We start from the raw sequence: 20,052 nt of genomic DNA, 5'->3' as shown, positions 1-20,052 counted from the left end.
TTTCCCTGATTCTGCAGAGTTAGATGACCTATTTAAGTTAGCCAGGAAAAATCCAGATAAGAAATACCAAGTGTCAAGATGGTTTTTGCACACACTTCCATTTGCTCCTGAAGGCAGGAAACTCTGAGAAGAACCCCCGGCTGTTGACGTATCAGTCTCTTGCCTATCTAAAAAGGCGGTACTGCCAGCTCCGGGCTCCTTTACCATAAAGGACCCTGGGGATAGAAAAATAGAGACTACACTGAAATCTGTTTACACAGCAGCAGGTATATCCCAAAGACCGGTCATAGCAGGTTGCTGGATGACTTATGTCATTCATATGTGGGCTACTCAAATTCAGGTGGGCCTCTTAGGAGATATGTCCCTGGTCACTACGGTGACTCTCCTAAAACACATTCAGGACACTGCACGTGTCCTTTGTGACCCTCAAGGAGATACCAGTCCTTTCGGTCTAACAGATTTAGATCTAGGGCCAGAGGTGCCTCCAATGCGGCTAGAGGCCCCAGAGGTAAGACAAGAAAACCAGCAATCGCAGATTCTCAGGAGAGAACCAGTTTGGCTGCCACTAAGGCCTCAGCATTACGGTGCCCACCCACCCTGAGGGTATCTCGAGGTGGGAGCTCGGCTGCGTCACTTCCGATGCATCTGGGAAAGCTCCTGCCAGGATACCTGGGTAAAGGACCTAATTTCTCAGGGCTACAAGCTGGAGTTCGATGGCACTCCTCCATAACGATTTTTCAAATCAAGCTTACCAGCTTTGGAGAATACGCGTGTTACGCTGCAACAGTCCATCCTAAAATTGGTCCACACCCAAGTCATTGTTCCAGTACCACTGCAACAACAGGAAAAGGGTTACTACTCCAACCTGTTCGTGGTACCAAAACCGGACGGTTCGGTAAGGCCCATTTTGAATCTAAAATCCTTGAACCCTTACCTGAAGGTTTTCAAGTTCAAGATGGAATCCTTGCGAGCAGTGATTGCGGGCCTGGAAGAACGGGAGTTCATGGTCTCCCTGGATATAAAAGACGCCTCTCTCCATATCCCGATTTGGCCGCCTCACCAGGCTTACCTGAGGTTTGCCCTGCTGAACAATCACTACCAATTCCAGGCGCTACCCTTCGGCCTGTCCACAGCTCTGAGGGTGTTCACGAAAGTGATGGCGGAGATGATGTTCTGGGTCCAGGGGGTCAATATTGTCTTTTATCTGGACGATCTTTTGATAAGGTAAAGATCCAGGGAGCTTTTGTTGCTCCATATAGACCGCACTATCCAACTTCTGTCACACCATGTGTGGATGCTCAATTTACAGAAATCCCACCTGGAGCCAACTCAGTGGCTCCTGTTCCTGGGAATGCTGCTGGATACTGTGGCCCAGAAAGTATTCCTCTCAGAGGACAAAGCAAGAACACTTCAGGAGATGGTCTGAATGGTTCTCAGGCCCAGTCGAATATACATCCATCTTTGCATAAGATTGTTGGGGAAAATGGTAACCTCATACGAGGTGATCCAGTATGGAAGATTCCATGCAGGAACATCTCAATTGGATCTCCTGAGCAAGTGGTCCAGATCACATCTTCAGATGCACCGGATAATACGGCTGTCACCTCAGGCCGGGATTTCCCTCCTGTGGTGGCTGCAGTCCTCAAACCTACTGGAACGTTGAAGTTTCGGGATTCTGGATTGGATCCTCCTCATGACGGATGCGAGTCTGAGGGGATGGGAGCTGTCACCCAGGGGGCTCCGTTCCAGGACAGGTGGTCAGCCCACGAAGCCCTACTTCTGATCAACATTCTGGAACTTCAGGCGATCTACAATGCTCTGATTCAGGCCTCTCCTCTACTCAGGGATCACACAATCCAATTTCAGTCGGACAACACCACAGTAGTGGCGTACATCAATCGGCAAGGAGGGACAAAAAGCAGGGCCTGTATGTGAGAGGTGTCAAAGATACTCCTCTGGGCAGAAAGAAATGCAAGAGCAATGTCCGCAATCTTCATTCCGGGAGTAGATAACTGGGAAGTGGACTTCCTGAGTCGTCACGATCTCCACCCGGGAGAGTGGGGACTCCACCATCAGGTGTTTCAGCGGGTCATCGACCGGTGGGACTGCCCACAAATAGACATGATGACTTCTCGACTCAACAAGAAGCTTTGCTGGTATTGCTCATGAACCAGGGACCCTCAGGTGAGGGCAGTAGATGCACTGACGTCGCCTTGGCCTTACTGGCTGGTCTACCTGTTTCCTCCGATTCCATTGCTCCCAAGGGTGCTAAAGCGAATCAGGAATCAAAGACTCCAGGCAATTCTGATTGCCCCGGATTGGCATCAGAGGGCGTGGTACGTGGATCTCCTGGACATGTCCGTCGAAGACCCTTGGCCTCTGCCAATGAGAAGAGATCTTCAACAAGGACCGTTCGTCTACCTGGACTTACGGCGACTTCGTTTGACGGCATAGAGGTTGAGCGGAATATCCTAGCTCGCAAGGGTCTTTCCAAAAGGGTTATTGCTACCATGTTTCAGGCCAGGAAACCTGTGACGTCAAAACACAATAATGTCATATCTGGAGAAGATATCTCTTGGTGCAAGGAACGCACGTATCCGCCTGCGGAGTTTCACTTGGAACGTTTCCTGCAGGCTGGTGTGGTTAAGGGCTTACGTCTGGGTTCCATTAAGGTCCAGATTTCAGCTCTATCAATTTTCTTCCAGAAGAAATTGGCAGTGTTGCCAGAAGTTCAAACCTTCTTGCAAGGGGTACTTCACATACAACCTCCTTTTGTGCTGCCCACGGCACCCTGGGATTTGAATGTAGTGTTGGAATTTCTACAGTCCTCCTGGTTTGAACCTCTGATTATGGTAGAAGACAAGTACCTCATGTGGAAGATGGTGATGTTATTGGCCCTGGCTTCTGCTAGGCGTGTCTCAGAATTGGGGACCTTATCGTGTAAAACTTCCTACTTGGTCTTTTATGAGGACAGAGTGGAGCTCAGGATTAGGCAGCAGTTCCTGCCGAAGGTTGTCTCTGCGTTCTACTTGAATCAACCTATTGTGGTTCCGTCAAGTTCTGGCACTTCAGCTCCTCTGGAGGCATTGGATGCTATGCAAGCCTTGAAGATCTATGTCAAGAGAACGTCTCGGATCAGAAACATGGATTGCTTGTCGTGCTATATGATGCACAGAAAAAGGGTTGCCCTGCTTCTAAGCAGTCCATTGCTCCTTGGTTTCGGCTTACTATCCAACAGGCCTATGTGTTTGCTGCTTTACCTGTTCCACAGTCTCAGGAGGCCCACTCTACAAGATCAGTGGGGTCTTCCTGGGCGGCTGCCCGGGAGTCTCATTCTTGCAACTATGCCGAGCTGCTACCTGGTCGGGGAAGAACACCCTTGTGAAGTTTTACAGGTTTGATACCCTGGCCAAAGAGGATACCTACTTCGGGCAGGCGGTGCTGCAGGCGTCTCCACACATTCCCGTCCATTCTGGAAGCTTTGGGACGTCCCCATCGTACTAAGTCTCCCCAATATCCCTTATGGATGCTAGAGAAAAATAGGATTTTAATACCTACCGGTAAATCCTTTTCTCTTAGTCCGTAGAGGATGCTGGGGACTCCAAAAGGACCATGGGGTATAGACGGGATCTGCAGGAGACATGGGCACTTTAAGACTTTAAATGGGTGTGAACTGGCTCCTCCCTCTATGCCCCTCCTCCAGACCTCAGTTATAGGAACTGTGCCCAGGGAGATGGACATTTCGAGGAAAAGGATTTTGTTAACCAAGGGTGAGATACATACCAGCTCACACCACAACACACCGTACAACATGGCATTTAACTAAAACCAGTTAACAGCATGAACCAAAAAAATCAGCAACAGGCTGATCGAGACCAAAAACACAACCTTTGTGTAACAAAAGCAATAACTATGAACAAGTACTGCAGATAGAGTCCGCACTGGGACGGGCGCCCAGCATCCTCTACGGACTAAGAGAAAAGGATTTACCGGTAGGTATTAAAATCCTATTTTCTCCTTCGTCCTAGAGGATGCTGGGGACTCCAAAAGGACCATGGGGTTTATACCAAAGCTCCAGACCGGGCGGGAGAGTGCGGATGACTCTGCAGCACCGATTGAGCAAACATGAGGTCCTCATCAGCCAGGGTATCAAACTTGTAGAATTTTGCAAAAGTGTTTGAACCCGACCAAGTAGCTGCTCGGCAAAGTTGTAGCGCCGAGACTCCCCGGGCAGCCGCTCAAGATGAGCCCACCTTCCTGGTAGAATGGGCCTTCACTGATTTCGATAATGGCAATCCAGCCGTAGAATGAGCATGCTGAATCGCATTACAGATCCAGCGTGCAATAGTCTGCTTAGAAGCAGGAGCCCCAATCTTGTTGGAAGCATACAGGACAAACAGAGCCTCAGTTTTCCGAGCCGTCCTGGCTACATAAATTTTCAAAGCTCTGACCACATCGAGAGACTTTGAATCAGCCAAGGCTTCAGTAGCCACAGGCACCACAATAGGTTGGTTCATGTGAAACGAAGAAACCACCTTTGGTAGAAATTGTTGACGAGTTCTCAACTCCGCTCTATCCTCGTGAAAAATCAAATAAGGGCTTTTGTGAGACAAAGCCGCCAATTCCGACACTCGCCTTGCGGATGCCAAGGCCAATAGCATGACCACTTTCCTAGTGAGAAATTTCAACTCAACCGTTTGTAAAGGTTCAAACCAATGTGACATAAGGAACTGTAACACCACGTTAAGGTCCCATGGTGCCACTGAGGGCACAAATGGAGGTTGGATGTGCAGCACGGCTTTCACAAAAGTCAGTACTTCTGGAAGCGAGGCCTATTCCCTTTGAAAGAAAATTGATAAGGCCGAAATCTGCACTTTGATGGAGCCTATCTTTAGGCCCGCATCCACACCTGCTTGTAAAAAATGGAGACACAGACCCAGCTGAAATTCTTCCGTAGGAGCCTTCTTGGATTCACACCAAGACACATATTTTCTCTAAATCCAGTGGTAATGCTTCGCCGTTACCTCCTTCTAACTTTCAGTAGAGTAGGGATGACCTCACCGGGAATACCCTTTCGAGCTAGGATTTTGCGTTCAACCGCCACGCCGTCAAACGCAACCGCGGTAAGTCTTAGAACACGCACGGCCCTTGCTGTAACAGATCCTCTCTTAGAGGAAGAGGCCAGGGATCTCCTATGAGCAATTCCTGAAGATCCGGATACCAGGCCCTCCGTGGCCAATCTGGAACAACGAGTATCGCCTGAACCCTTGTTCTTCTTATGATCCTGATCACCTTTGGGATGAGTGGAAGTGGAGGGAACACATAGACCGACTGATACACCCACGGTGTCACTAGGGCGTCCACTGCTACTGCTTGGGGGTCCCTCGACCTGGAACAATATGTCTGAAGTTTCTTGTTGAGGCGAGACGCCATCATGTCTATTTGAGGAATTCCCCAACGACTTGTCACTTCTGCAAAGACCTCTTGATGAAGACCCCACTCTCCTGGATGGAGATCGTGTCTGCTGAGGAAGTCTGCTTCCCAGTTGTCCACGCCTGGAATGAAGACCGCCGACCGAGCGCTTGCCTATTTTTCTGCCCAGCAAAGAACTTTTGTGGCCTCCGCCATCGCCGCTCTGCTCCTTGTTCCGCCCTGGCGGTTTGTGCGCCACTGCTGTTATGTTGTCCGACTGAATCAGGACGGGCAGGCCGCGAAGAAGATGTTCCGCTTGTAGAAGGCCATTGTAGATGTCCCTTAATTCCAGAATGTTTATGTGCAGACAAGCTTCCTGGCTTGACCATTTTCCCTGGAAATTTTGTCCCTGTGTGACTGCTCCCCAACCTCGGAGACTCGCATCCGTGGTTACCAGGATCCAATCTTGGATCCCGAACCGGCGTCCCTCTAGAAGGTGAGAACTCTGGAGCCACCACAGGACAGAAATCTTAAAACTCCAGTATGTATCCTTGGGCCACAATTTCCAGCACCCAAGGATCTAAGCCTGAGTGAGCCCAGACCCGACTGAAGAGCTGAAGACGTGCCCCCACCGGTGCGCACTCCCGCAGCGTCATGCGGTGGACTTGCTAGAAGCCAGGGAGGACTTCTGCTCCTGGGAGCTTGCCACAGCCGGCGATCTTTTTCCCCTTCACTTACCTCTAGCAGCAAGGAAGGAGGACCCTCGTCATTTTTTTAATTTATTAGACCGAAAGGACTGCATCTGATACTGAGGTGTTTTCTTTTGCTGTGGAGGGACAAAAGGTATAAAAGATGACTTACCCGCGGTAGCTGTAGATACCAGGTCCGCGAGGCCTTCACCAAACAAAACGCCACCTTTGTAGGGCAGAGCCTCCATAGCCTTCTTAGAGTCCGCATCAACATTCCATTGATGAGTCCACAACGCTCTCCTAGCCGAGATTGCCATGGCATTGGCCCTTGATCCCAAGAGGCCAATATCTCTCGCAGCCTCCTTTAGATAGACTGCAGCGTCCCTGATATGACCCAGCGTCAAAAGCACGCTATCTCTATCCATGGTGTCAATTTCATATGACAAGTTATCTGCCCATTTTTCAATAGCGCTACTCACCCATGCCGATGCCACGGCAGGTCTGAGCAGCGTACCTGTACTGACATAAATAGATTTCAAGGTAGTTTACTGCTTACGATCCGCAGGATCCTTCAGGGCTGCCATGACAGGGGACGGAAGCGCCACCTTCTTGGACAACCGCGCTAGAGCTTTGTCCACCGTGGGAGTCGACTCCCACTTTACCCTATCCTCAGAGGGAAATGGAGATGCCATAGAAATTCTCTTGGTAATCAGCAACTTTTTGTCAGGAGTATCCCAAGCCTTTTCAAAAACAGTGTTCAGTTCATGAGAGGGAGGAAACCTTACCATAGGTTTCTTTCCCTTATGCATACAGACCCTTGTCTCAGGCACAGCAGGGTCTTCCGTGATATGTAACACGTCCTTAATTGCCACAATCATGTACTGAATGCTCTTAGCCAGTTTAGGATTCAATTTGGCATCACTATAGTCGACACTGGAGTCCGAATCCGTGTCGGTATCTGTGTCTGCTATCTGGGTAAACGAACGTTTGTGACCCTGAGGGGGTCTGAGTTTGTGACGAAACATCTTCCATGGATTGTCTCCATGCTTGGTTCTGAGACTGAGATTTGTCTAATCTCTTATGCAACAAAGCCACACTTGCATTTAAGACACTCCACATATCTACCCAATCAGCAGTCGGCGGTGCCGACAGAGTCACTCCCACATTCTGTTCTGCCCCCACACCAGCATTCAGCCTCAGACATGTCGACAGACGCGTACCGACACCCACTATCACACTGGGCTATAGGGAACAAACCCACAGCAAGGCCCTACAGAGAGGGAGTTTGCCAGCTCACACCCAGCGCCTCCCCCGGTCTGAAGGAATATACAATGCCCCAGACCTTGCGGCGCTTTTATATATAAATATATTCAACACCAAATATGCTGTGCCCCCCCCCCCCCTTCCCTTTTTTGCACCCTGGTACTTGTGACAGAAGTGAAGGGCCAGGACCAGCGTCTCTGCAGCTTGCTGTAAAGAGAAAAGATGGCGCTGATAAGAGCTGGAAGGACGAAGCCCCGCCCCCTAAATGGCGCTCTTGTGTCCCGCTATTTTTATACTGACGGGGGTCTGTATACAGTGCCTGCGCACTGTATACCTCTGTGCCAGATCTTAAAAGAGGTTTTATTGCTGCCCAGGGCGCTCTCCCTGCGCCCTGCACCCGTGAAGTGCCGTTTGTGAGCGGGAGACCCTCTGGAGCTAATGGTGTCCTGTAGCCTAAGAAGCAGAGCCTTTAACTCACAGAAGTAGGTCTGCTTCTCTCCCCTCAGTCCCACGAAGCAGGGAGCCTGTTGCCAGCAGTGCTCCCTGAAAATAATAAACCTAACAGAAAGTCTTTTCTAGAGAAACTCTGTAGAGCTCCCCTAGTGTGTGCCCAGCCTCTCTGGGCACAGAATCTAACTGAGGTCTGGCGGAGGGGCATAGAGGGAGGAGCCAGTTCACACCCATTTAAAGTCTTAAAGTGCCCATGTCTCCTGCGGATCCCGTCTATACCCCATGGTCCTTTTGGAATCCCCAGCATCCTCTAGGACGAAGGAGAAATAGGATTTTAATTACCTACCGGTAAATCCTTTTCTCGAAGTCCGTAAGGGATATTGGGCGCCCACCTTAGTGCGTTGACTTTTCTGCAGGTTGTCTCTTATATGGTTACCTGTTCAGCCGTTGCTGGTCGTTTTATGTTAATGGTGTGCTGGTGTGTGAATCTCACCACTCATTGTTATGTTCCTAATCTCATATATGTCCTTTCTCCTTCGGGCACGTTTTTACCTATAACTGCCTGTGGGAGGGGTCATAGAGGGGAGGAGCCAGCACACTCAGCTGAAGAACTTTAAAGTGCTCTGGCTCCTTTGGACCCCGTCTATACCCCCATCATACTAATTCCCCAATATCCCTTATGGACTACGAGAAAAGGATTTACCGGTAGGTAATTAAGATCCTATTTTTTTGACCAGTCGAAAAAACTGCACTTTTCGCCCATTTATAGGCTTTCGCTGCCGATATACGTGTTTTGGCGAATTTGCATTCGTTTTCACCCATTTTTGGGTGCAATTTTCGCCCATGCCGATTTAAAAAAAAAAAAAAAGTGAAACGGCGTGGACAAAATGGATTACAAAACTAGCGAAAACTCCCGCAATTGAATACCCTCTGTCGAATTAGTGCAGTTTTTTCGACCAGTCTAAAAAAAACGCACTTAAGTGAATACCCCCCATAATCTTAAATGGAGAAAGATGTTCTGTTGCTATATTGGGAGTACCCCCAATGTACTTATCACTCTAACACTTTTTTAAATATTTGTCCTTAAACACAAAATCTTTTTGTTTGCATGCCAATACAGTATAATGTTCATAATTAGAATGAGAGACATTATGTTACCCTGCAGTTTACGCCATCTCAAAGTAATAAGCAACTTACATAACCATAGATATGGGCGCACTAATGCAAAAATAAAGTAGCAAGTATTTGCACTGTGTGGCCAAAGTATTATGGCTCCATAAAGTACAATTTCACAGGGCTAAAAAGAGAATGAATATACATGCCTGAACTTCTGTATAATTCTATTGATGCAGCTGCATGTGGTAGGCACATGGTCAGTTCACTGTGTTGGGGCTGGATATGAAAGCACTTCTCCTAAATATTAGGAAAGCACATAGGGCCTTATTCAGGTGTGTTAGCAAACCAAAAAAGCACACTAATGGGCAAAACCATGTGCACTGCAGGTGGGGCAGATGTAACATGTGCAGAGAGAGTTAGATTTGGGTGAGGTGTGTTAAAACTGAAATCTAAATTGCAGTGTAAAAATAAAGCAGCCAGTATTTACCATGCACAGAAACAATATAACCCACCCAAACCTAAATCTCTCTGCACATGTTACATCTGCCCCACCTGCAGTGCAACATGGCTTTGCCCATTGGTGTACATTTTTGATTTGCTAACAAACCTGAACAACTCCCATAATTCAGTATTCTCCTACAGTCTATAGCTTTATATTACAAAATGTATGAAGTGATGAGTATTGCCATCAAAGTGAAATGAGTAACCTTCATTATTTTACATTTGCAGAACCACATGTCCCCCACCTATCTGTTGAAAAAGGAGTCAAGAATTTCTTACAATATGAGATGCATATAAGAGAGAGAAAAGATTTCATTAGAGGAATGAAGAAATCTAGTGATCCTGAAAGACAGGTGGGTTCAGTAAAATAACTGAGATTATAAAACCCAAGATGGTCAAACAACATGAGTGATAGAGGTGGTATAACCTGCAGGAAAGCAGACATGGATGATGGATGTTCCTATTGATTTGTTCACAATCTACTAGTATGGCTGGGTAGGACATTTTGACCTGGTTGCACATACACAACTTGAGAAATGACAGTCCTGTCTTCTTTATACTAGGTTAACTTCGTACGGAGACGTTTTCACAAAGATCTTCTTCTCAATCCAGTGCTGATGCTAAACTTTTGTCCTGACATTACTGCCCTTAGCTCTCTCAGCTCTGATCTCCCCACTGTCACCCGTGAAGTCCTATTTTTTGTCCATCTGATGGGAGAGCCATCCCGCGATGTCCGGGTGAGTGCAAGTACACTGTGTTCTACTAATACCAGCGACTCGGGCAGCACTAATGTTCATTATTGCAGCTTCAATTGTATTTATCATGAACAATACTCCAGTTAGCAATGTCTCCTGAGTCCAGTTTATTGGTTGAATTTTAGGCAAGTACAGTATTCCATTAACAATTTTGGGTAGTAATTGCTTTATAAATAAACTAAGAAACTATTAAAAACTGACATAAAGATAAATGAATGTCACCAGTGGACATTATAGTTTCTATTGCATTCAATCGTGGGACACTGCTCACCATAGTTTGTAGGGGGCACTGTGAGAAGTTGGCAGACCAGTCTACAGTTGTTTGTATACTAGCTTTTCCCTGTACGCAGGGACGTGCAGTCAGGGGAGGCAATGATTAAAATAATACAAAGAAGACACTTATGAAACATATTCTGTGTCATAAGTATCTCCTTTATATTAATCTAATCCTTTCTAATGTTAGGATGTGTTTGGGTGCCTCCCGTTGTCAATGGGGAAAAGTATGGGAGCAGGGTGTGGCCGTGGCCAAGCCATGGGCAATAATAGCCCATTGAAAAAACATGGGAAAGCGGCACCATTAGAGGTGCCGCTTTCTTACAGGGACGTGCTTTCAACCCATGAAAGCACGCCCCTGTCAGTGAGGTCACAGTGATTGGCCAGCGGATCCATCACTGGATCCGCTGTCATCACTGTGTGGGCATCGGTGGCGGCGGAGGTGCGGGCGGCAGGATGTGATAGTATACCTGGATTGATTCTGCAGAGTTTGGCAGCGGAGCGGTACCAGTTTTAAAAATGGCACCTCAGCGTCATTTTTAAAATTCAAGATGGCCACTGCGAGCCAATCACAGCTCGCCGCATCATCGCCCCGTCCACACCGGCAGACCTAGTTCAGCGCGAGGCAGCGGCGTCAGTCCGAAGGCGGAGGAGGAGTAATTAAGAGCTCCTGAAGAAAGAAGACGCCGTGGAATTCCTGGATCGGCTATGCAAAAGAGCTTAACAGCCGCCACCCACCAGGTGAAGACGCCGGAAGCCCTGGGGAGGCGGCGACCCCCCCCCCCCCCCCCCAAGGTGAAGATGCTGGAAGTCCTGGGGAGGTGGCGCCCCCCCCAGGTGAAGACGCCGGAAGCCCTGGGAAGTTTTATTAGACAGGGTCTTCACCTGGGGGCGGCGGCCTTTAAGCTCTTTTGCATGGCCGCCGCCCCAGGTGAAGACCCTGTCGAATAAAACTTTTTTTTGGAGGCAGTGTGGTATTAGCTGCCAGTGCCTCCCCAGCCACTGACCTCACCGCACGTCACTGCCTCTACGTCCCATTAGCCACACCTGAAATAACAGGAATTGGTCTACTTATGTGCCAGCATGCTGCAGGAGCAGTTTGTGAGTTTTATTTACTTTTTCAGAGGAAGTTGTCTTCTATTCCTGAGGTCCAGACTTCTTCAGTGGTGGGTGCATGTTTAACTCTCCTTGGGCTCTTAATTTAGTGTTGCCGGCATTTTAAAAACCTCAATTTAAGCATGTCATGTGGAGGGTTGTTTTTCTATTGGTAATTTCTTCTGCACATTGTGTGTTGGAGCTGGCAGCTTTTTCATGCCGGTCTCCATATTTGATTTTTCAACAGGATAAGGCTATTGTGAGGCCTACACTGTCTTTTCAGCCCAAGGTGTTCTCATTTTTATTTAAATCTGGAATTTGTTATTCCTGCCTTGGTTCAGGATTTGTTGTCAGGTGAAGGAAATTACTGGATTTTGTGCGAGCCTTACGAGCTAATGCTTCGAGCTAATTCGTTCTGTATGAGGAATACAAGAGAGGTTGGCATACATTTCAGAAAATGTTACTGTTTCAGAGCATATTATGGCTCCTTTGACCAGGTTCATGAGCGCCTCTTGGGCAGAGCGGTATGGTGCAGTGGTGGAGCAGTTATGCAAGGCAGCCACCTGGTATTCTGTTCATACATATGCTAAATATTATAAATTCAGTGTACTTGTGGCTAAAGACGCCAGCATCGGGCATAAAGTTATGTGCTCTACGGTCAGGGTCGGTTCTACACCTTGTGGTGCCCAGTACGAAAGTTTCCATTGGCACCCCCCCCCCCCCCCCCCCCCAGGCAAAACAATTAGTGCGTGCCGGAGGCGCGCGTCAAAAAGTAGGGGCATGGCTTCATATGGGAGGGGCGTGGCCACAGTTATGCCCCCAGATTTGCCCCAAGTAGTTGTGCCCCCCAGTTGATTTGCCCCAAGTAGTTGTGCCCCCTGTAGGCATGCCCCGTCGCTGTGCCCCCTGTTGCTTTGCCCCCAGTAGATTTGCCCCAGTAGTTGTTCGCCCCTGATGCTTTTCCCCCAGTAGTTGTGTCCCCTGTCGCTGTGCCCCCAATAGTTGTGCCTTCTACTGTTGTGCCCCCAATAGTTGTGCCCTCTGCTGCTGTGCCCCTGTTGTGCCCTCTGCTGCTGTGCCCCCAATAGTTGTGCCCTCTGCTGCTGTGCCCCCTGTTGCTGTGCCCCCAGTAGTTGTGCCCCCTGTCAAACACACACAAAAATAAAAATACAATACTTACCACTACCCCGCTCCTGCTTCCCGACCGCTGCTGCTGCTCCGTCTGGCCGCCGCGGCTCCTCTCTCTCTATGGGAGAGACGTCATGACGTCTCTCCCATAGCAGCGCCGCACAGACACTAGAGGTCAATACTGACCTCTAGTGTCTGTCACTGGAGCCGGCTGCAGCGGACGCCCACACAGCCCACAGTGTCTGCTGCAGCCGGGGAGCGGGGTGCGGGTAGGAGGCGATGCCTGCGGGGTGACTGCGGCTGCGCCCCCATGCCGCAGCGCCCCGGGAGCAGGCACTGCTTGCCCGCACCCAGAACCGCTCCTGTCTGCGGTGGCTGGGTGTACCTTCCAGCAGCTTTGGAACAGCTCCAGGGTGAGCAGATTGGATGTAAGAGAAAATAGAATTTTTGTTACTTGCCATTAAATCTGTTTCTCTTGATCCATCTGGGGGACTTTCCAGATTTGTGTTTGGTTTAGATCTGTGGCAGTGGCCAAGGTGTTAGTACAGCTGGAGGGTGTGTGAAGAAAACTAGGAGGTCTGAGCAAGTTCCTCTTCATAGAAAATAATCTGTATTAAATTCAGGATTTGATTAGACACAGTAACAGTCACTCTTACCAGCAGGGCAGGTGAAATGATTACAAAGTGATGTCGGAGTGTCCAGAGGTAAGACAGGTGGAATCCTGTATATAGTTAATGTACAACAAAGAAATTGGTGCAGTGTCAGAACCATGAGCAGATATAATTTAGAGCAATCCGCTTAATAGAAGTCCATGATAATGTTGCAATACTGCTGGCAGGAGATGATAGTTGTGCAGGAAATGTTTACTAACACTAGGGAAGAAACTGAAGACCGTCTTTAAGCTCAGAGGGATAAACAGTTGCCACTGGAACGTAGTATAAATGTAGACTTCTCTGGTACAGATTGGCAGGCTGACATCTGTAGTGCACCAAGTAGGCGTAAACTGGGATATAGCTATCGGCTACAACAAGAACAGAAGACTTGCAACATAGAATACCTGGACTTGTAAAACACTGGAGACATGAACACAGTATGTGCTGAGGCTGGAGTTGACTTGTAGTACCATAGACAGGAACAGCAGGATGTACTTAGACTGGTATAACTTGTAGTACCATAGGAACAGCAGGATGTGCTGACACTGGTACTTGGACTGTGCATTAAACTGGGACTGAACAGATACCAGGAGCAAGCTGATATATGTAAACAGCAAGTCTAACTGGGCAGATCTTACACAGTAGCAGTGGGAGTGGTACTGTGGAGCTAAACTCTGAGAACAGCAGTCAGAGAGGACATACAAGGTCCTCAGAAATTGTACTGGCAATAGATGACGCACCTGGAGGGATTTAATTAGGGCGCTCTGGCTGCTGGTTGGCCATAGTGGTTGTGTGCAGCAAGGCTAGTCCAGTACTGGATAGACTGCAGTCAGCTGACTTAGAGCAAGATGGTGGCATCCATGTCCTGGCAACGTCGGCTCCTAATGCAGAGTGCTTCACGAAAACCTGACTAGTGAACTGCAATGAAGCAGCAACATTTAGTACAAGGGCGGGTTCTCTTGTGCCATTTTCGACAGGGACACTGCATTTTCTTCCCTTGTTGTCTACTACATGTTTCTTAACTCTTTGGTTATGTGTACTTTGTTTGACTGTTTATTTAGTTGGATCTATTTTAGGGCTTTATAAAAGGAGATTTATGGTAAGAACTTACTTTTGTTAAATCTCTTTCTGCGAGGTACACTGGATTCCACAGGGAATAACATCATGTAGAGTAGGATCTTGATCCGAGGCACCAACAGGCTAAAAGATTTGACTGTTCCCAAGATGCTCAGCGCCGCCTCCTCTATAACCCCGCCTCCGTGCACAGGAGCTCAGTTTTGTCAACCAGTCCAATGTAGTAGCAGGTAAAAGAGACGACAACAGTTAGTAGCCACAGACACCACATTCTCACGACAGGAGAAGGTATCAGCAGCTAATGCCATACCAACCCAAAGAAGCTAAGTGTGTCAGGGTGGGCGCCCTGTGGAATCCAGTGTACCTCGCAGAAAGAGATTTAACAAAGGTAAGTTCTTACCATAGATCTCCTTTTCTGCAGCGGGGTACACTGGTATTCCACAGGGAATAGCATCGGGGATGTCCTAAAGCAGTTCCTTATGGGAGGGGACGCACTGTAGTGGGCACAAGAGCTCGGCATCCAAAGGAAGCATCCTGGGATGTGGAAGTATCGAAGGCGTAGAACCTTATGAACGTGTTCACTGAGGACCACGTAGATGCCCTGTACAATTGTTCAAGGGTCGCACCACGGCAGGCCGTCCAAGAAGGTCCAACAGACGGAGTAGAATGGGCTTTGCTGGTAGCAGGAGCTGGAAGGCCAGCCTGTACATAAGCATGTGCAATCACCATTCTAATCCATCTGGCCAAGGTCTGCTTGTTAGCAGGCCAGCCTCGATTGTGAAAACCAAACAGTACAAAGAGAGAATCAGACTTCCTAATGGAGGCTGTCCTCTTCACATAGATACAGAGATCCCGTACCACATCCAAAGACCGCTCTTTGGAGGATAAATCCGGAGAGACAAAGGCCAGAACCACAATCTTCTGGTTAAGGTGGAAAGAAGACACCACCTTAGGTAGATAACCAGGGCGCGTTCGAAGAACCGCCCGATCACGGTGAAAAATCAGATAGGGGGACCTACAAGATAAGGCACCCAAATCTTATACCCGTCTAGCAGAGGCAATAGCCAGCAGAAACAAGACCTTGAGGGAAAGCCACTTAAGGTCCGCAGATTCAAGAGGTTCAAACGGAGACTCTTGCAAAGCGTCCAGAACCACCGACAAATCCCAAGGAGCCACAGGTGCGACATAGGGAGGTTGAATCAGTAAAACACCCTGAGTGAATGTATGAACATCAGGCAGAGTCGCAATTTTTCTCTGAAACCATACCAACAAGGCAGAAATATGAACCTTGAGGGAGGCCAGCCAAAGGCCCAAGTCCAGGCCCTGTTGTAGGAAGGCCAAAAGTTTGGCCGTACTAAACTTGTAAACGTCATGATTGTTAGATGCGCACCAAGCAAAGTAAGAATACCAGACCCTATGTAAATCCGACCAGAATCCGGCTTACGGGCCTTCAACATAGTTTGAATGACTGCCTCAGAAAATCCTTTGGCCTTCAGTACGGAAGCTTCAAGAGCCACGCTGTCAAAGCCAGTCGGGACAAATCCTGGTAAACACAATGGCCCTGAACGAGGAGGTCTGGTCATTGCGGAAGCAGAAGCGGACGCTCTAGCGAGAGACCCTGTAGGTCTGAAAACCAATGCCGTCTGGGCCACACTGGAGCTATTAGAAGAAGGATTCCTCCTCCTTGCTTGAACTTCCTCACTACTCTGGGCAGGAGTGACACCGGAGGGAACACGTACGGTAGCCGAAAGTTCCATGGAATTGCCAGTGCGTCCACGAATTCTGCTTGAGGATCCTTTGTTCTTGCTCCGAACACTGGAACCTTGTGATTGTGTCGAGACGCCACCAGGTCTACATCTGGTAGGCCACACTTGTCCACTAGGAGTTGAACTGCTTCTGGATGAAGGCTCCACTCTCCGGCGTGTACGTCCTGACGACTGAAGAAGTCCGCTTCCCAGTTGAGAACCCCCAGAATGAATACTGCCGATATGGCTGGCAGATGGCGTTCCGCCCATTGAAGAATCTTTGACACTTCCATCATTGCCATGCGGCTTTGAGTGCTGCCTTGATGATTTATGTATGCCACCGTGGTGGCGTTGTCTGACTGTACTTGAAAAGACCTGTGCAGTAGGCCCGGGCCAGTTTCAGAGCATTGAACACTACCCGCAGTTCCAGAATGTTTATCGGGAGGAGAGACTCCTCCCTGGTCTACCGACCCTGAAGAGCATGTTGCTCCAACACCGCGCCCCAACCCCACAGACTGGCATCCGTCGTCAGAAGGACCCAGTTGGAGATCCAGAAGGTCAGTGACAAACGGACCTCCGGAGACAAGGAGATCATTTGAGACCTGATCCGGTAAGGCAGGCCGTCCCACTTGGCAAGAATCAGTTTCTGCAGAGGGCAGGAATGAAATTGAGCATTCTCCACCATATCGAAAGCCGACACCATAAGGCCTAGTACTTGCATCGCCGAGTGTATCTGCACACGCGGACAAAAGAGGAAGCAACGTATCTTGGAGGTCATTCCGAGTTGATCGCTAGCTGAATTTGTTCGCAGCGATCAGGCTAAATAAAACGGCAGTTCTGCGCATGCATATGTGGCGCAATGCGCACGCACGACGTACGGGCACAACGAACGATGTTGTTTTGCACAGGGTCTAGTGAAGCATCTCAGTCGCACTGCTTGCCGCAGAGTAATTGACATGCAGTGGGCGTTTCTGGGTGGCAACTGACCGTTTTCAGGGAGTGTGTGGAAAAACACAGGCGTGCTAGGAAAAACACAGGCGTGGCTGGGCGGGTTTGTGACGTCAAATCCGGAACTGAATAGTCTGAAGTGATCGCAAACGCTGAGTAGGTTTTGAGCTACTCTGAAACTACACCAAAATGTTTTTGCAGGTGCTCTGCGATACAACCGTTCGCACTTCTGCTAAGCTGATATACACTCCCAGTGGGCGGAGGTACAGCGTTTGCACGGCTGCTAAAACTAGCTAGCGAGAGATCAACTCGGAATGATCCCCCCTTGTCCTGAAGCTTTGGGACTTTCTCCTGTGACAAAAACAACCTCTGGTTGTGTGTGTCTAACAACGCTCCCAGATGCACCATGGATAATTTCTTCCAGTTGATGAGCCACCCATGGGCTTGCAGAAACTGGACCGTCAGATCCAAATGATGGAGAACTTCTGGGGAATTGGCCAGGATCAGCAGGTCGTCCAGATACGACAGGATCCGGATGCCCCGAAGGCGGAATGAAGCCGTCATAACTGCCATGATCTTGGTGGAAATTTGCGGAGCCGTGGTCAGACCAAACGGTAAGGCCCGGAATTGGTAATGGAGATTGCCAATAGCAAACCGCAGGTATTGCTGATGTGACATGGCAATAGGGATATGCAGGTAAGCATCCTGTATATCCAGGGATACCATGTAGTCCCCTAGTTCCAAAGCCAGGACAATAGAGCGAAGGGTCTCCATACGAAACTTGGAGATCCTCACAAACTTGTTCAAAGATTTGAGGTTGAGAATGGGCCGGGAGGAACCATTCGGTTTGGGGACCAGGAACAGCGTTGAATAGTACCCCCTGCCCCTCTGAGCCAGAGGCATCGGCACTACCACTCCGGTGTCCAGGAGGGAATGTACCACTAAACAGAGAGTTGTTGCCTTCACCTGATCCAAAGGGATGTCCGTCAGGCAACAGCAAGGAGGGGGACGTGTCTTGAAGGATATAGCGTATCCGTGAGTGACGACTTCCCGTACCCGAGCGTCTGAAGTGGTCTTCAACCATACCTGGGTGAACTGTAGAAGTCAGCCTCCCACCCTGGGATTCCCCAGGGGGAGGCCCGGCCCGTCATACCGCAGGCTTGTCAGATTTGGAAGCCGGCTGACAAGGCAGCCCAGGCACGCTTAGGCTTGGGCTTGGTAGTTTTGGAAGTGCAAGACTGTTTTACGTACGCCTGACCCTTTTCTTTACCCGGAGGGCGAAAGGAACGAAAGGAAGTACTCTTAGCCTTCGGGGCCGAAGGAGTAGTACTAGGTAGACATGCAGTCTTAGCAGACGTCAAGCCAGCGACAATCTTGTTGAGATCCTCACCAAAGAGGATGTTTCCTTTAAGCGGGAGCACCTCCAAGGTTTTCTTACAGTCCAAGTCCACCGACCAGGACCGCAACCAGAGAATACAGCGAGCCAAAATGGATATCGTAGCAGCCTTGGCCGCCAGAACACCTGCATCCGAAGCTGCTTCTTTAATGTAATGAGATGCTTTGACATATAAGAGAGACATTGTCTGGCATGTTCAGAAAAATTGGACGGAAACTCAGCCTCTATTTCCTGAGCCCACGCCTCAATAGCTTCTGCGGTCCAAGTAGCCGCAATGGTGGGCCTATGCGCAACCCCTGCAAGGGTATAGATAGCTTTTAAGCAGCCCTCCACACGCTTATCTGTCAGCTCCTTGAGAGAAGTGACGGTAGTGACAGGCAGAGCAGATGACACCACCAGCCGAGCGATTTGCGACTCCACCGGCGGAAGCGTTTCCCAATTTTAACTCCGTTCTGCCGCAAGGGGATAGCGGGCTAGCATCGGGGTGAATGTCTTTCCTGTGTTCTCCCAGGATTCCTGACGTATGTCAACCAAGTGGTCAGAAGGAGGTAAAACCAATTTAGTAACCTTCTGACGTTTGAATCTGTCCGGTTTCTTAGATGTAGTAGCAGGCTCAGGATCATCATCAGTCTGAAGAATGAGCCTGATAGCCTCTAATAGATCAGGAACATCCACCTGTGAAACAGATTCCCCATCAGAAACGTCATGATCAGAGTCTGTGGGGTCAGTATACACACCATCTTCATCGGAAGAGGTATCCGGAACATGCGTGGATTGAGAGGAAGTAGCAGACCCCTTAAAGAACTTCTTAGGTTTAGTCTTAGGCGGGCGAGGGTCAGGAATACGTTTATCCAAAGAGTTATTCAAGTGCTGTAACTGAGTGGACAGAGCCTCTGTCCATGGCGGATTAACCGCAGGGACCATATAAGGCACAGGAGGTCCCATAGGGGGTGCAAGTCTAGTTACCAGCGTAGTCAGTAAATTAGAAAAGGCAGACCAAGGCGGGCCTCGATGTGCCCCCGTTGTTACAAACTGACTGGGGGGTACAGAATCTGCAAAACCTAATCCCTCCGCAGCCATGTTATCCTCAAATGCATCTGGGACATCATAACCACGCACGGCGGAATCAGCCCCAGACCCATTGCCCCCTGTAGCTGACATGATATGAAAGCGTAAACCACGGGCGACACAGTACAATATCAGCAGATATAATACCTAACACAAACCCCCCGTGCAGTGTGACAGCACAAACAGAGGATTTCTGAGGTAAAATGTGACTGAAAAACACAGAGAAAATACAAAATACGTATATCCTGTGAAATACCTATATTATCTAATAACCCTGACGCACGGAGCCCCCTCAGGTTACATAATATAGGGATAGCAGTAGGAGTGAGATACATGGAGTAGAGATCACCCAGCAGCTATATGCACACACACACAGTCACATGTACAATGCAGGAATTATGACAAATAATAAAACTGCACTGGACTAGCAATACTATTACTGAGTAAAGCTATGTATATAAACAGATATATCAATGCACAGTAAAA

At 48.8% G+C, this 20,052-nt stretch overlaps 1 protein-coding gene across 13 annotated transcripts in view; it reads left to right on the top strand.

Annotated features, from left to right (window-relative positions):
* VWA5B2 (von Willebrand factor A domain containing 5B2) overlaps nt 1-20,052 on the top strand; it is a 136,748-nt gene that overhangs the window by 58,071 nt on the left and 58,625 nt on the right. For all 13 annotated transcript variants that reach the window (XM_063916629.1, XM_063916630.1, XM_063916628.1 and 10 more), the window contains 2 exons: nt 9,660-9,784; nt 9,995-10,168. In XM_063916629.1, the coding sequence (XP_063772699.1) occupies nt 9,660-9,784; nt 9,995-10,168 (299 nt within the window). The remainder of the gene's footprint in view (nt 1-9,659; nt 9,785-9,994; nt 10,169-20,052) is intronic.

Source organism: Pseudophryne corroboree, chromosome 4 (assembly GCF_028390025.1).
Source record: "Pseudophryne corroboree isolate aPseCor3 chromosome 4, aPseCor3.hap2, whole genome shotgun sequence".
Lineage (NCBI taxonomy): Eukaryota > Metazoa > Chordata > Amphibia > Anura > Myobatrachidae > Pseudophryne > Pseudophryne corroboree.
This window is presented reverse-complemented; position numbering and strand designations above follow the sequence as displayed.